This window comes from Athene noctua, chromosome 1 (genome assembly GCF_965140245.1).
Source record: "Athene noctua chromosome 1, bAthNoc1.hap1.1, whole genome shotgun sequence".
Lineage (NCBI taxonomy): Eukaryota > Metazoa > Chordata > Aves > Strigiformes > Strigidae > Athene > Athene noctua.
In genome coordinates, this window is record NC_134037.1 from 68,319,607 (window position 1) to 68,337,337 (window position 17,731).

The 17,731-nt window shown below is 34.7% G+C and overlaps 1 protein-coding gene across 3 annotated transcripts in view; it reads left to right on the forward strand.

Annotated features, from left to right (window-relative positions):
• Window positions 1–17,731, forward strand: part of VTA1 (vesicle trafficking 1) — a 41,386-nt gene that overhangs the window by 6,745 nt on the left and 16,910 nt on the right. For all 3 annotated transcript variants that reach the window (XM_074896450.1, XM_074896451.1, XM_074896452.1), the window contains 4 exons: window positions 7,131–7,225; window positions 10,679–10,806; window positions 11,451–11,526; window positions 16,104–16,215. In XM_074896450.1, coding sequence (XP_074752551.1) covers window positions 7,131–7,225; window positions 10,679–10,806; window positions 11,451–11,526; window positions 16,104–16,215 — 411 coding nt within the window. The remainder of the gene's footprint in view (window positions 1–7,130; window positions 7,226–10,678; window positions 10,807–11,450; window positions 11,527–16,103; window positions 16,216–17,731) is intronic.

The following is a 17,731-nucleotide window of genomic DNA, read 5'->3' on the forward strand; positions in this document are numbered from 1 at the left end:
TTTAATTAGAAATATTTAATTTTCTTTATTAGACTATAGAAACAAGATTTGAAAAATACTGATAGTTTAAATATTGTGTAAAAGCTTAGAAACCTATGAATTCCACATATAGATCTCTTAAATTTTACTAGACCAAAATTGGTCCTTAAACCACACAGCAGAACGGCAGTGTAGAATATGGAGTAATTTCCTAAGATTCATAATAGATATTAAATTACTGGTTTTGTCATCTAACAATAATTCCCAGTCTTTGTAATTGCAAATTTTGTTTCGCCTATTTAGTTTGTTTACAAGTTGCTATTCTTCAATAGCAGTAAATTCTAATGTAATTTACTACAACTTTCAGTAATTTTAAGTAAGAGATATTTTACTTCAGATAGTTTTGACTTGACAAACTTTGTCTAGCATTAACATAACCTTGAAATATACTGCTTTCAATCCATTTTTCTCTGTAGGGTTTAGAATACTATAAAAGAATCTGAGGGGAAGAAGGGGTCATGATAATATCCTTTTTTTGTTTTGACTTTCTTAATTAAATTTGTGTGTAGTCTTCCTTGCCCCCACCTTGTGTCTCAGAAATTATTTTTTTTTTTTTGCATTTCTCCTTAAAATAATTTTACCTGAAACTAAATACTTAAAAGTAATTTGTTTTCTCTGGAGTTTCAGATTTTTGAATTGATGCTGCCAGCCTAATACTTACCTTGTCTTTGCCAGTTTCCTTCAGCATCATATAATGAAGAAGAGGTATAAGGTCCTTCGAAGTTTGTTTGTCAGAGCTATTAAATCTGTTTCTGAAAGTCTTAGAATTCGGACGACTTGGACTTCACCATGTAGAAATACCATATGATCTGCATGGAGAAATTAAATGAATGAAGTGTGATACATTAATGTTCATGGAAGAAGAATAACTCTATTTTCTTTTCAGATGCATTCTTTATGAAAATATGCTTGCACTAGTTTGAGTGCAATCCAATTTAATGTTTTTGTGTCCTTTGCTTCCCACATTTGTATTCCAGCTGTTGTCTTACTGTACCAAGCACTTAACAAACATTTTTCTGACAGTGATTTGACGAAGGGAAGAAGAACGTGTAGAATATGAACAAGTAATAAATTGTGGCCTGAAAAAGCTTTCATCTCTTAATCAGAATCAAAACATGGCTAAAGTTTATAGCAATGTTTTTTTGTCACTATTTAATATCAATTTCTTACTATCAAATACCAAAAATGTTGCAGTTCCTAATATTTTTTTTTTTCTGCACTAGAGAAATAAATACACGTGGGGAAAAAGAACTGTAATCTTTTGATCCTGTTAGACCAGGAAGAAGAAAAATGGATAGTAGGACAGAATTTAGAAGATAGAATCAACTTATTGTGCATGCTTGCTGGCTGGAACTTTTGTTCTCCGGTATTTTTATTTGGCACAGAGTTAGTTTAAAATGGGAGTGAGGGGAGTTTAAGTTGTTATCCAAACATAAATCTGGAATAACTTACTGTGTATTAGGAATGAATGCCTGGCACGTACTAAAGACAAAATACTCATTCTGAAATTGTGCTGTGTATTAGCAAAGGAAAAATAACGTGGTATTACGTGACATAAATAAAAGCAGAGAAATTTCTGTAAAGCTCACTGTATAATTCCATCCAGCACACCCACACTTAGTATTTGCTGAACAAAGATTAAGGGCAACAAATCAAGACATAAATTTTGTAGTTGTCTTGGCAAAACATTTTTTCTGAGAATGATTACTTGCCAAGTCTTTATGAATTTGAAGATAAATGTCCTGTCTGCAAACTGAGAGCAAACCCTCTTTTAGTTAATAATTGGCAAAACAGTTCTGTGTCTGTGCGTAAAAGATTACAAGTGACTTGAGCTCTACTTACAATATTAATTAATATTTAGACATTAGCTCGGTGTAGCCTCCTTTGCCTCCTTTACCTCCTTAGTGCTTTATGCATGTATTACTGTTGTTGGCCACACAAATCTTTTCTGCTACTTCAATTGGATAAAGGGGACCAAAAAAATAGGTTGTATCTTGTTATGAAGTCAAGTGTGTAAAACAAGCCTAAAAAGAACTAATAACTGCATTCACTTATTTGTTTCCAAATATTCCAGATCTTCATCATAAATAGTGAAGACAGATAAGAATTCAGTGTCACTTATTTTCACGATTGTCTACATTCTTCAAACATTTCATTTAGGCTTTAAAAACTTGAAAACCTTTGCAGCTGCAGTGTATGGTTTTAGTTGTCTTTTTATATCAGAATTTTCATATTCATGCAGCTTAGGTTTTCACAGAGGAAATTTTTTATCAAAAGTTACCAAGCAAATGGCTCCCTTAAGTCTAATTGTTTAATTGTACCATATATTACTGTACTGATCATTAAAGACATGCACTTGAAACACTTTTCAGTGTATAGAGAGAAGTTCTGAAGAGAAAACTTTGAAATAATTTTTATGTAAAATGGCATCTCAAGTGTAGTATTTTTAAAAGGTAAAATAATGCAGTTGTAATACAGAACACTAAGAGGATTTCTTTCTTTGGTGTCCGTGCAGTTCAGGAGATTTACTTTGAGTTATTAGAAATTGAACCACTTGCATTAAAGCAAAATTTTTGACTTAGCAAGCAGAGTAATAATACATTCCACTGCTTTTGCAGTATTATAGACACCAGAAGAGCTGTATTTAAAGGAATGTAAATAATTACTCTGTTTCAGATATAGGGGGGGAGAAAAACTGCACTCATATTACATTTGGCTTTCTAAGCAGAGATTTTGGAGGAGGTGAACTTTGGCCTCTTGCTTATGAGTTCTTTGCTACTGAGATTACCTGTCAACATAAACATGGAGGACATTTCTTTGATCATTGCCAGATTAAAATTTCACTGTTGATACTAACACAGGAAAACTATGTTTTGCTTGTTGCTGCTGAAAATTCAGTAATGAAGTAAGTTTGCCCATTTGCTGCAAGTTAGTCAGGAAAAGGACATAATAGATTTCCTTCACTAGATCAAAGCGTATCTTTCAATTACTATCATGTATCCCTACTATAAGTAATATTTGTGTGACAAACTATACACAAAAGTAAAAGATGCAAAAGAATTCTGACACCATAATTGGCAAAGGTAGTAGTATCAAAACCAACACAAACTGACATGGTCTTACAGATAGTCTTCATGCAGAATACTTCGGACATTTCAGAATTAGGGAGAGCAGAGAGAAGGATAACAAAAGATGCAAACATGGAAAAACTAAATTAAGATTCTTTGCTTTAGGAATAAGATAGTAATACACAAAAATGTAAAGGGTAGAAGACACTTTTTCCTGTTTTCTGTAGTAATGTAAGGGATTACTTGGTGCTTTCAGATTCACACCCATACTGCTTTTCATACAGATATTTTCAAAAGCAAAATTTCAAAACATTAAAAGAATATTACTTTTATTTCTCTAGAGTTTGTAGAGGCAAATACCAAATTATTTTCCCTTCTTCCTGTTCTGATTCTGTCAGAGAAATCCCAGATTCTCTCAGTCTTTCTACTGTTTCACCTGCTGTCTGCTTGGTATGTTTAATGATTGTTGATAGATGTTTTCAACCTCCAAGCCCAACTTTTGACTAGAGGAGCACTGAGTAAAGAAGTAAGTGTGCCTAAAGGTACTTAACAACATTTTGTCACTGGTAAGTTTCAAGCTGTGGAGAGTATCCTTTCTTTCTCCTTCTTCAGTTCATCAACTGAAACTGATGTTCCAGGAGATTTTGACTGGTAGGGTATGGTTTGTTTTTTCTGACCTGCAGGTTGCCTTGAACTTAGTTACAATCAGGTTCTTTCATCAACAGTATTTGACTCAAGACTCCCTTTCAGTACTGAATGCTACTAGGTAGTGATGCTATGTCAATAGTAGTTTCCACAAACAATGTAGTCTTCCTTGATTACCACTTACTTGAGAAAGGAGTAGATTTTGCCTTTACCTCAATGATTGCCTCATCAGAGGCCTGTCTATGGGCAGGTTTTGTTATGCAGTACTCCTTTCGAACACACTACGGATGAGAAGTGAGTGTGCAAAAATTATGAACTTGATTGAAGTAGACTCTTGTTAGAGTAACTTAAGCGTGCTTTTGATATTTTACCAGTTAATAAAATCTTTAGGAAGTCTTATTTCTTGTATAGTCAGTTGTGTGATACAGAGATGTAATTGCTGTGTCAGGTGTAACGCATTTGATCTTAGCTCAGGTGACATTAATAGCCTGTCTGTAGGATGTCTCTGTTCTTAATATCTGTAGAGCTGCTGCTGCTAGAACATGCTTTCTTGACAGTCTATGTATGCTTTGAATAATAGTCCTTTGATCTTGAATGACCTGAGGACTCTTGGGCACCTTGTTCCCAGAGTCTTCTTTTTAGCAGGAAAGTGGTGTTGGTATGGAACACTGCTTGATGCCACCCACAGTGTAAATTTATATATAGACAAGAAAAACACGTTTCTTCTCTGTAACTGTTGTTCTTTGGCCTATGTTCTCAGTGTATTCTAGACTCACTCTTCTGCGTTTGTTTACTGGAGTGCCTGAAGGAGTCAGGTTTTCTCAGTCTCTGAAATCCTAAGAGGGGAAAGGGCTGGCTTTTAAGGGCTGTCTACAAAGCATACAGATGTCACAGTCCTGTCACTACACCCCTTTGGATATTATTGAGGAAAAAAATGACCTTGCTTTCACTATTTAAATGGATGTATTTGCAATGAATGTGAAAAAAAGCCATATATGGGTAACAGAAGAGTAACAGTTACAGATAAGCAGATCTTTTAATGATTGATCCTCAAGACTAAAGACATTTGCAAGATTTCCATTTGTATGGAAATGGTTCTTTTTATGTAAGTGAATTATGGAAGAGATAGTCAGATGCATACTTCAGCAAATAAAATAAATCTGTATACAGTAATGACCAAGGGTATTCTGAATTTATGTTGCCCTACCCCATATCGGTCTAAAATTAATTTACTTTGCTCTGAAAATGTCTGATACTTCTATCTGTCAAAAAGAAATAACTGAACTAGATGGCCCATAGGTCTAACACCCATTATGTTAATTCCTAAGTTTTACACTATTAAATCATACTATGAAATGTGTTCAGGGAATCTTACAATCAAGCATGTACTTAAAAATCAGTTCAATTAGAGGCTGTAAGCATTAACTCCTCATCATGTGATTATGTTTTAATCGGCAGTAAACTTAATTTGAGGGCCTTAGAGACAAATCTCTATATCTTTCTGTGTTTGGATTTCTTTGAAATGTAATTTCAGCATTAAATGTGCTGGTTTTGTAATTTTTAACATTACATGTCAGCATCCTGAAGATAAATAAGGTGAGCTTAAGAGTACATACCAATAAGTAGCTCAATATTAGTGTTGTCATTTGATGAAACCTACATAGCATAGAACCTACATAGCAGTTCTTATTAAAATTGCTGTCTTTCGTTTCTCATGGTCAGCAGTTGTAGTTGTTCATAGCCTTTATGTATTCCTGAAGTTTTGCTCGGTAGACTTTTAATTGATTGTTCTTTACTGAGAATTTCAATATGAAGGTGCTAGGTTGTTTTATAAATTCTCAATGTAGAAGAGAGACATTGGATGGTACAGGTACTTTATTTGGTATTTTAGGGGAGGTCTTTAAATGGTTGGGCAACACAACAGCTTTAATTTTCAAAAATTTGTCAGCTTTGCTGCCCCAAATAAGGAATGTACACTCTGTCTGGTTTGAATAATCAGTTGTATGTGGAACATGAAATACAACTTTTAAAATCCAGATAAATGAGTTAAATTATGATGCTCACCAGCAGAACCTAGGTAAATTTTGTAGAGATATCTAATCTTGTTAGACAGACTGATAATAGATGGAAAAGGCAGACAAGCTTTTGAGCATATAATGCTTTCTTCTGCGGCAAACATCAGAATAAGTGCAACTGAAAACAGCTGTGTTATATTTATGTTTACTGAGATAATTCGAAGGGAAAATGCTATCTCTAGTGTATGGAGAGATGCTTGGAAGAAGAGAGGTGGTAAAGCTGTAAAGCAAGTAATGGTCACTTACAGAACTCTGTGTTCTGCAGGAAGAAGGACATAGGGGTATGCTGTAAGAACTAACTCATGGTAGTATTTGGTAGAGTTACAGCTTTTAGTTCTTAAGTTCTGCATTTGAAAGTGTTTTGTAGGACTCCTCTGAGGGTTGGGAGTGAGAGTTAGTAGAATGGCTTATTTGTGAAAAATGTTCGGTGTTTGGTTACTGAATGTTTCTGTCCATTTTCCCTTCTGTGTTGTCAATCCTAGTAAATAGTAGTTGTTCGCTTCTTTTTTTTACCCACAATTTCCTGAAGCATATAAAGTTCTGCCATGTGTATATCTAAAATTCATAGGGTTTTGGTAGTAAAAAGATAATTGTTAATCGGAATATGTTAATCATTCATTTGCAAGGTCATAGGAAAAAACTGGCAACTTTACTTTCAAGGAGAATGGTCAGTGTTCAGTCAATGGTTGGACTAGATGATCTTCAAGGTCTTTCCCAACCTAGATGATTTGGTGATTCTGTGAAAGTTTAATAGTCTGTCTTGTCTGATTCAAAGATCAGGTTTATGTCGTGTTTTTTGATGCTATGTATGCATATACATGGAGATAATAGATGCTTAATTCCATTTGTTAATTGGAGTTTTAAAGTTAATTGGTTTCTGCTATATGAAGCTTCATTTTTGAGATATATCCATACACTCTATATGTGTAACTCATATAAAAGTTAGTCATGTATAATTAGGGATAAAAATTGACTTGAAGTGCCTGTTTGAGAGAGTTACAAACAAGGGTGGTGATTTTTTACAAAAGCAATAAATATTGCATAATAGTGATCCAAGCATCAGTCTGAAATCAGCAGGAAATGCTCATTGAGATAAAGGGAGCATAAATCTTAGAAAAATATTTCTTACTATCTCTGCAAGACTGAACATACCTATATTTCAGTGTTTAGTAGTGCAGTAGTATGTTGTTAAACCACAAGATGAGTTTTTCACGTGGGCGGGGGGAGAATTGCTTTGTTTGCTTATGGGTTTTGCCTTAGATAATCACTTCTGGGTTTTTTTTGTGTTTTGTCTCCTTTAAAGGTCGTTTGTATGCAATGCAAACAGGGATGAAGATTGATAGTAAAACCCCAGAATGCCGTAAATTTTTATCCAAACTTATGGATCAGTTGGAAGCTGTAAGTAGAATTTATCTATATTTAGAGAATATATTATTATCTAAAATGATTCATGGTGTTACTTTAAGTTTTATTTAAGCTTCTGCAAATACTATCTTTTTTCTGTCATCAGTCATTGATGCAACTATTCTGTATGCAGGCATACTGTATGAATTTAAGTTATCTGTAATGAATTGGCAGAAGGATTGAAAGGTGATAAAGCTCTGTGTATATGTATATTTATAGGTATGTATGCATGCACATAACAAATTTTATACAGCAGACATTTTCTGTAAGATTTTTGTTTAGACAACATTAATTATGATACTTTATTCATACATATTCTCATGAGAAATCATAATTCATTACAAAGTAAATACAGGAGTGCTAGAAGACTTTTTTTATTGATTTATCTTTGATTCCTTGAAGTCCGTGAGTTACTTTCAGTGCTTGTAGGACTGGCTATCCTGGTCTTTGGGTGCTTTTGAAATTTTTGACCTAAACTGTTGTACCCGGGGAGTTTTTTAAAACATTCTCTAAATGATAAAGATACTTTTGATCATACTCTTTGTTTGAGATTGAGGATCTTTACTATGAAGTAGGACAAGAGGTAATGGCCTCAGGTTGCACTAGGGAAGGTTTAGACTAGATATTAGGAAGCATTTCTTTACAGAATGGGTTGTTAGGCATTGGAATGGGCTGCCCAGGGAGGTGGTGGAGTCCCCCTCCCTGGAGGTATTTAAGAGTCAGGTCGACTAACTGCTGAGGGATATGGTGTAGTTGGGAACTGTCAGTGTTAGGTTAATGGTTGGACTGGATGATCTTCAAGGTCTTTTCCAACCTAGATGATTCTGTGAATTTTTTATAAGCAGAGTCTTACCTGTGTGGGTAAGAGATAACTACACCACACTCTTTGAGTAGATCTGATAGTATTAAAAAGCAAACAACCTTAAATAGAACAGGATTAAACAAAGGAAGGTAAAGTCATTGTACAGATGGTCAGTTCAAGTTCCAGGAACTGTTTATGTTCATATGCTGTATTTTTCAGTAGTATTGAAATGTGTGGATTTTAAGGTTTAAATGCTCGTTTGGAAGCAGAAAGTAATATTGAAAAATGAAGCAACGGTTCTTTTTGTGTTCTGTATTCATGATTCCATCCAAAATCTAGACATAGCAATGCCTGAAGAGTTTGTGTGAAACTAGTGCAACAGCCTTCAGTTCTTCAGGAGAAAAAAAAAAAAAAAAAAAAACATGAATAATTTGGGGTTTTTTCATACCTTGTGCTTCTTGCTGTATCTCTGGTATTTAGCAGTGGAAAATCCAGTGCACAGTGATTTCTTGGTGTGTTATTTCATGAAATTTTCACATCTTTAATGGGTCTAGTTTCCTGTTCAGAAGGGTGAGAAGTGGTAAGATTAAAACTCTGACAGATTTTGCACTTCGTTTCTTAAGGATTAAAGTTTGGTGGATTCCTTATGGTACTGCAGCAACTGATCTGTCTGCAGCATTCGATTACCCCTTTTGTTTCAAATTTGGAAAGACTAGGAAAAGCAGCAAAACCCCATGGTTTCATCTTTCAGTTGCTGATAAGGTTGTCTGTGTGACAGCTGATGCTCAGGGACTGGAGTTCCTTCTGCATAGCCAGGTGGTTGAAGGGTGGAGAGACCACTTCTAAGCAGATCTAATAGAGCATTTGGGAAGCTAGGAATCTTGTATAAGTTGACAATTTGGACCTCTGTGGTAGTTTAATAGCAGTCATTTTCAGTCTGCCCTGAAACAGCAGGGGGCACAAAGGGTGCTGCAGGGCTGCCTCAAATGTTTCTCAGCTTTCTCTTTGTTGTCACAATTGAGTATTTTAGATGTTAAAACAGAAGCTTACAAACAGTACTGAACTTTATAGTAGCAAAGAATAAAACAGTGTAGATGTCTCTGGAAATTATCAGATGTGTTCTTTGCAAGAAACTTCATAATATTCCAGATATGTGAATTAAATAAATAGTGATTTTTCTACCCAAAATGCATATTTCTGTCAAATATTTATACAGATGAGTGCGTTGTTTTGCTTTTCCAGTAGGTAACTGTTTCATTTAAACGTTTTTAGTAAAATTTAACAAAATTTGCTTGATTTTAGGTTCAAATTACAAATAATTTAAAACATCAGTACTGCTCTACTGAATCATGGATTGTGTGAAGGGTAATTTCAAAAGTAACTAACTTGGTTAACTCTTTTTAGAAGCATATGTAACCAAGTGTCATTTGTACATTTGAAATCAGGTCCACTGAATATCAGATCAAGTTATTTTCTGTGGTTTAGCTGTATATATAGGCTGGTGAATGTTGTATAAACAAATAATTTTGTCTTCAGTTAGCATCAGTGTTTCATTTCAGTGATATATCTTGCAACTTACAAATTGTGGTACACTCACAAGAAAAACAATTGCACTTTGTAAAACAAATACTTTTTACAAACTAGGTAGAGTACAATTTTGACAAAAGTCTTCAAATTTAAAGTTCTGTTTAGAAAGTTTATATTTCAGTACTGAAATCAGGTAACTTTGCTGGCAACATTCTATGTATTTAAAAAGTTGGCAACTAACTAAAAAATATGGAAATGCAGCCTGCATGATTAAATGTTCTTCACACGCACAGTTGAAAATAACTGCCATTCAGAGATTGTTTTTAAATCTTTTGGCAAAATAAAGACTGCAGGTTAGTATCATGCAGTGTTCCTGTTTTTGTTCTCTAAGGATAGCCTGAGATTTCCTTATGTGCAAACAGTAAGCCTATTCAGAAGTTGTAAATCCACCTGTTGTAACTGTTAGAGGGTTATTTGCTTTACTGATTTTTATTAGGAAACCTGAGGATTCTTGTACTCTAATGTCTTTGAAAAGAGGTCTTTGAATTGCAGTACACTGCTTACACTGAAAATTCCAGTAAATCCTTAGGTCACTAGACCGGTCAAGGTAGGGCTCAGATGCCTTGAAAAATATAGTGAACTGCAGTGAAATAACATTTACAAGAGAAAAGATACATGATCACTTTGACCTATAGTACCTTTATAAAGCATGCATTACTTTATCAGTTGGAATGTGCTGAATCCTGACACAGGCTTCAGAGTGCTTCATCTTTCACACAGTAAGGGGAAAAATACCTGTAGGTGTTCCTTCATGATATTGTAGTTGTGTTTATTTTTAATGTGTATTTTTATTTTTGCTTGGTTGGTTTGAGGTTTTTTTGTGATTGAAGACAGTATTTGGAGGTACTTGCTTATAATAATTCTTCCTCCAAAAGAATATGCATTCTCTGTAGTGCCCTGTTGCTTTTAGTTTTTGTCCTGTTAGAAGGCGGAAATCTGTAAAATAATTGAAGTGTATGTTGTTTCTTTTTTAAATTATACTTGGCTTTGTCTAAATCAAATTAGAATTGCTAGAGTCTAATAAGGTAATTAATGTATTTTTTCCCAACTTTTTTCAGATGAAAAAGCAATTTGGTGATAATGAAGCAATTACTCAGGAAATTGTTGGTTCTGCTCATGTGGAGAATTATGCCTTGAAAATGTTTTTGTATGCAGACAATGAAGACAGAGCTGGGCAATTTCATAAGTAGGTGAAAATCTTCAATTTTGTTATCTAAATTAAGATACTGGTTAAAAATATTTGAATATCTAAATTCTCTTTAATTTGACTGGAAATAGGAATTAGGCTTTAATGCTTTCATTCCTCTTTCAGAAAACTAAATTTATTACTACTTGAGTGTCTCTTGACTTCACCCATTAACTGGTATTCTCCTTGTGTTCCTAACCTAATAGCAAGCCACCTAGAACCCCAGACTAATATTGAACTTGACATCAAGCATACTATGGTTTCTACTGCCCAGTGAGATTAAAATAGTTGTTTTGATTCATTATGTGGTTTGATTTACAGCAATTATTTCAGCATGTTGGTGGCTTTTTCTAAGATAATATAGGATGTCCTATGTCCTGTATTGAACATTCCAAACTAGAATTAAGTGCAGAACACATGGCCATCTTTAAAAAGTACTGAAAACTTCCTGCATAGTTGTCAGATGAGTAGTCAATATATTGCTAAATGTAAACATTGTAAATTCTGCAACATCAGGATAAAAGAAAGAAAAAAAGTAGCGATGATTGGCTTGAAATAAGCCAGTATGATCTAAATGTCAACTTCTAAAATGTGATCATGAGAGACCAACATTACCAAGTTAGTGACATTTCTCTTTTTTACAGAAACATGATTAAGTCCTTTTATACTGCAAGTCTCCTGATAGATGTTCTAACAGTATTTGGGGAGCTCTCTGAAGAGGTAAGTGTTAGGGATATCAGTGTATTACCTGATTGCTTTTCCTAGCATAGCTGAAAATTACTTTTTTAGTTCTGTAAAGTTATTTTTATAATTTGTGAATATAAACTTTAAACAACATAGGTTCTAGTTGTGTAGACAAATACATGTTAAGTCATAAGGAATTATGTTAAGTATTTCAAATAAATTGTATGTGAAGTATTAGACAACTGTTATCTTTAATAAACAGACTTTGAATTTCTGATACTTATGAAGCATTTTCTTAATGTGGGACACATAACATTGCATTGAGCAAGTAGGAATGATTATAGGACAAAATGATGCAAAGTGGCTTTTTCCACCTTCACTTTTTTCACCATGCAAGCAAGAAATTTAGTGCTAGAAATTAAGGTGGAATTGTGTACAGTTTTAGTTAGAATAGGTGTTCTTGGTTTTGCAACAAACTCTACTTTTAAAAGGTGGTGAGTTGGAAGAATGTGGATTTACTTCATAAAAAAATGACTTGCTATCTGGCCATTAGGACATGAATATTTTAATTCAAAAAAAAATCTGCTAAAGTCATTAACACAATGCTCTTTTAAGTCAAGTGGTCTTTTAATGAAACAAGTAGTCCATAATTGACTAAACTAGATCACTATTACTTTTATTAAGGCACATCAGAAGAATCTCTTCATCTGTTTTCAAGCAGACTTTTCTGTTAGGTGCATGGTCAGCTGTTCTCTATTATTCATGCCCCACAGAAGAATTAATCTCTGATATAGAGGAGCAGGTACTCTGAATAAAGTATTCCTTGTTCTGAAAACTAAAAGTGAGATTTTTCTTGCTAAATTAACTGAATGAGAAGCTTGATTTGAAAATGTAATTATAGAGTTGATAACTTCTGGAAAAAAAAAATAAAGCTGCTACTGACTCATGAAGACAAGTTTCAAATCTTGTTAAAGAAATGTTGAAATAACTGGGAAAAATAAATAAGAAATCGCAACAACGCTAAACAATCTGAGAGAGAAATCAGCAAGTGCTGATCATGTAAATGCTGAATATGTCTCAGGACACCTAAATCCACACAGGTAATCAACTTTTTTTTTGTTTGTTTGGGTTTTTTTGGTTTTTTTTTTTGTTTTGTTTTGTTTTATGATCAATTATTTATGATTTTGGTTGGAAGGGACCTTAAAAGATCATCTAGTTCCAACCTCCCTGCCATGGGCAGGGATGCCTTCTGCTAGATCAGGTTGTTCAAAGCCCCGAACAACCTGACCTAGAACACTTCAAGACGGCATCCACAGCTTCTCTGGGCAACCTGTTCCTGTGTCTCACCACCCTCACAGTGAAGAATTTATTCCTTATATCTAATCTAAATCTAACCTCCTTCAGTTTAAAGCCATTACCCCTCATCCTACTGCTACACTCCCTGATAAAGAGTCCCTCCCCATCTTTCCTGCAGCCCTCTTTAAACACTGGAAAGCCACTATAAGGTGTCCCCAGAGCCTTCTTTTCTCCAGGCTGAACAACCCCAGCTCTCTCAGCCTGTCCTCACAGGGGAGGTGATCCAGCTCCCTGATCATCTTTATGGCCCTTCTCTGGACTCACTCAAGCAGGTCCATGTCCTTCTTATGCTGGGGCCTTCAGAGCTGGACACAGTACTCCAGGTGAGGTCTGAGGAGAGCAGAGGGGGAGATTGACCTCCTTTTCTTGTACGCTTGGGTGTTACAGACTTCTACACTCACTCTAGTAAAAATGCCTTAGAAACCAAAAGCTTTGTTTTTCAGACCAGTAACAAGCCTGTGGTTGTTGATCCCAAAGTATTCCATGGCCTGCTTGGAATTCACAGAATAGCTCAGCCTGACACCTGGTTATATAGTCTGACATCTAAACTCAGACCACCTGCGTGTCTTTTCAGTACGTAATTGCTGCCTCGTGTATGGAATATCAGCTATTGAAAGGCTTTTAAATCAGCAGCAGAAGGCATAGGAAGCAAATACTTGACACCTAAAATCAGAAAATGGGTATTGTAATAATATGTATATTTTTAATTGGCAAGTGGTTGATAATTGGGTAGGATGAATGGATTGTGTCACAGGAAGCAGTGGATGTTCAATATCTCAATATTCAACTGTGGAAAAGGATTTTCTGGAAGATGTGCTTTACAAGGCACAGCTGACGGTACATCAGTAAGAAGTGTTGCTGATAGTGTTATTCTCAATTACCTCAGTAATAGTGTTCATATGGTAGGACAGCCTTCCAAAAAGGGACGTCAGCGCACATTAAAAAGATACTAAAAGCAGGAAAGTTTAGGCTCTCATTTCTGGAATTACAAGCTTTGCATTTGGGATGCATCAAACACTTTGTTCCCTTCTACTCTTTCCATCCAGTGTTTTGGTGGGGACATATTTTGGTCCATTCTTAAATACACATTCCCAGGGGAACCACCAGCCTAGCTGAGGGGCTCAGCAATGTCCTGTGGGGGCTGCTAGATCTGGGTGTGTCCGGTGTGGAGCATCCCTGGTCTCTGCTCACAACCACCACCCCTGCTGCCCCCTGTAGCCAGCACCTGGGCATGGACACCTGATGCAACAGCATCTTCACACTTAATCCAGAAATAATTGTGGCATTAGAACAGAGGGGAGATACACAGCTGTTAAATCTTGCATAATGGTCATTTCTGGAAGTACAATATTCTGTATGTGTGTTTCCAAATTTTGTGGCTTCTACTGTATTTGTGAATGATAAAAGAATTTAATCTGTAAAACTACCTGACCAGGAATGATTATTAAAAGAAAGTAGTTAACAGAAAGCTATGTTTTCGAATTGTACTTTTTCTGTCTGAGGTATAGTGAATGCATTTTAATAAATCTATGATCAGGATAGGCTTTCTTGTGGAGAACATTTTATTTACAAAAACGAAGACTGTATCTTTCTCTTGGGCTCTGTGAGCACTCTGGTGAATAACAACATACTAAATATGAGCAAGGGAGCTTGCTGGAGATATCCATTATACTGCCACTCTCTACCGTGTTCTGGATGACAGTGCAATATACTTTGTGAAGTACAATTTTGAATTTCACTTATTAATTTTCAAAAACTTTGGATGTAATTTCAGTCAGGACTTTTAAAAAGAGATTATTCTGTCTACCTCAGTTTCCAAACCACTTTACCTGTGACTGTTACTGTGGAAGTTTGAGTTCACCAGTACCTTGCAAGTGATGATGTTGATGTGAAACACTATTAACCTGCATTGTTCACTTGGCCAAATTATTCCACTCATCCTTCCACATTTCTCATCTTTGTTTATATACAGCCTTGTTCCTTGAAATATATTTCCTTGGCACTGTTGGAACTGTTAAATTCTGTCGTACTATTTTTGCCAAAGTAGTTGATTTGCATAATCAGTTAAAGATTTCTCATAACAATTAAGAACTCTTCCTGAATTAAAAAAAAAACAGTATTGGAACAGTCTCAGGAGATATAAAGTGGCCAATCTTCTTTCCATATTTTGACATATTGAAGTTGTACCTAAGAACAGTAAAATATATTTTTAAAAATGAAATTTAAAATCTCAAAATAGTTGAGATTCTGGGATTTATTTCAATCACTCATGTTTTGTGAAAATAATGTATGAAACCCCGGGTGAAATGCTTTTCCCTCAATTTCTTTTTTCCAGAAACTGAAAATAGTGAAACATCATGTTGTTTTTCTTTAAATACTGAAGTTACTACCACATTTTTTCAATTTCACACTGTTACCATGGAAATGGAATCAGAAAGGCAAGCAACAGATTTGCTTCTAACTGCTATTGCTTCACATTGATACAATTTCAGAAGATGAGAGTTGCAAAAAATTATGTTGACTGTCAACATAGTATTCAATTTTTTTGAGAAGTATTAATATCTTTTATAATAATTGTGTTGTTAAACTTGTCATTAACAGTTTATTTAAAGTCGTTATTGTCATAAGTCATTGCTCTGCAGGTATTTTATGTATTGCTAAAGTCCTTAATCTGATTTTTAGCTATGCTACGAAGATATTAAATAAAAATATTGTATGTTCTAGAATGTATATCCTCCACACACCATGTTAATCTGCAACTACAGCAGCCTTTCTGTTTTCATTCTTTTAAATAATTTTTTAAAATTTGATGCATTTTAAATAGAAAAGATTTTATATTAAGTGGGAGTAGCATTTTAAGTTTGATATTTAAATCTAAAGTAAATAATTATCTTAAATTTATGCACATAGAAAGTTTTCTTTATTATTTCACATCAGCAGTTACTACACAGTGCTCTGTCTTTCACACTAGATGGTCCTGCTAATAGTTTATTTCCCTGACATGCTGCATTAGTTGAAGATCTCTACATTTTCCTTTCATGTTGAAATCCTGTTAGAGCTGTTCTTTTTATATTTGTTTTTTAATTCACTGATCAATTTCATGTGTTTTTTATCTTTAAAGAGGTGTCAGATGATAGAGAAAACAGTTTAGTTTTATAATCTCATCTCAGGGAGGAAAACCTGCTTATATTTCTGTTTTGAATGCATTAATTCACAGAAGTGAGTGGTTAAAATGGCTGGCCTTTTCACTTCCCCAGAACGCCCAGCACAGGAAGTACGCCAGGTGGAAGGCAGCATATATTCATAACTGCTTGAAGAATGGAGAGACTCCTCAGCCTGGGCCCATTGGAATGGAAGGAGAGAGTTTTGGTATGTCTTGCTCTTTTCTTTTTAAAAGAGCAGAGGGCCGGGCCAAGACCGAAATGGTGCTATGCACAGTTCTACAGGAAGCACCTCACAGGATACACAGCTTCCTTGTTTAATGTTCCATTCGTGATGGGCCACCTTCTGCTTTTTTTTTTTCTGCTTCTCCTACTGTTATTTTTATTGGACCATACTATTTGATTGACTTAAAATGTTTTACTAAATCTTTCCTCTGTAGTGGAGATTATTATTTTGAATACAGCTACTTTCTAAGAAGGCATTGTCACTTTTGGGCCATAACCATGCATTTCCTTAATGCTACACACAGTCCTTCTTTTAAATCTGTTCTGTAAAGTTATGATCCCTTTGCCAGTTTATCGTCTCTCAGAAGTTAATTAGGAGTTGAAAATTGATTGATTGTAGATTAATTCAACTTCAAAAGCAAGCTGATCTCTGAGACAACCCCTTCATCCCCGAATAATAACGTGGTCTTCAGAATATATTTATGGCGTACTCTTTTGAGATTGGATTTCCTGCTGCTTTTTCTCTTATCCCCCTTTTCCTTGTGTTTTTAGTCCCTGTGTTCTTCTGGCTACCTGACTTTCCTGTACAGGATTCCATGTAGTTACCTCCTTTACTGTTAGATAAAAAATGGTGATTTCCAAGGACACCCACTTACCAAAATGAATGTTTGTCAGAACAGGTTGTTTTAAACCTCCCAAATTATAAGTTTTACCATCTTCTATTTAATACACTCAGATGTGTCTAAACTCTGCTGCTAATTTAAAAGTCCTAGCTCTTCACTAAGAAACATTAGGGGCATCCAAACCTTTCTCATTTAGAACTTTTTCAAAACAGACACAACCACTGTGAGCAGGCACAAGCTAGCCTCTCCATGAAGTAACAGAACACACACTGAGCAGACTTTCCTATAAGAGCACATAGATCACATCCTAACCTATTCTGAGAAAGACGGCTCCATTATCTTATTTCATTATGTGCATTTTTACTAAAAATAACTAAATCCATATTATTTCTAAACCTCATGTTACTGTATTTCTGAAGTATAGATCTACACAGACTTCACAGATGTGTGCAAGTTTTTTCAGAAGCCAAATGAAATCATATACAAAGCTTTGTTTGCTAAACTGCTAAAACAGATAAGTTTATACACAGAGCAGTAATACTATTATCATGCTTTTTAGTTATTGATAAAAGCAAAATATATGCAAAAGTAATTCATTTCTGAAATATATCCAAATAGAAATGGTATGTAATTGTTAAATTAACTTTCAAATATTTTCACCCATTTATTTTTCTATGGTTTGCAGTTTCTCTATGCTTAATGATTTATGAATGTTTAATTATTTTTGCATTTCACCAGTTGCTTTTGATAGCAATCAGTTTCATTAATAAGGGTTTCCTCATTTTCCTCTCCAGTCCGTGCAGAATCTTGAAATACAAATTTTAAATGTAAATCTCTTATGGAAATAGGATGTTTTCGGAATGGATATTTTCTTTA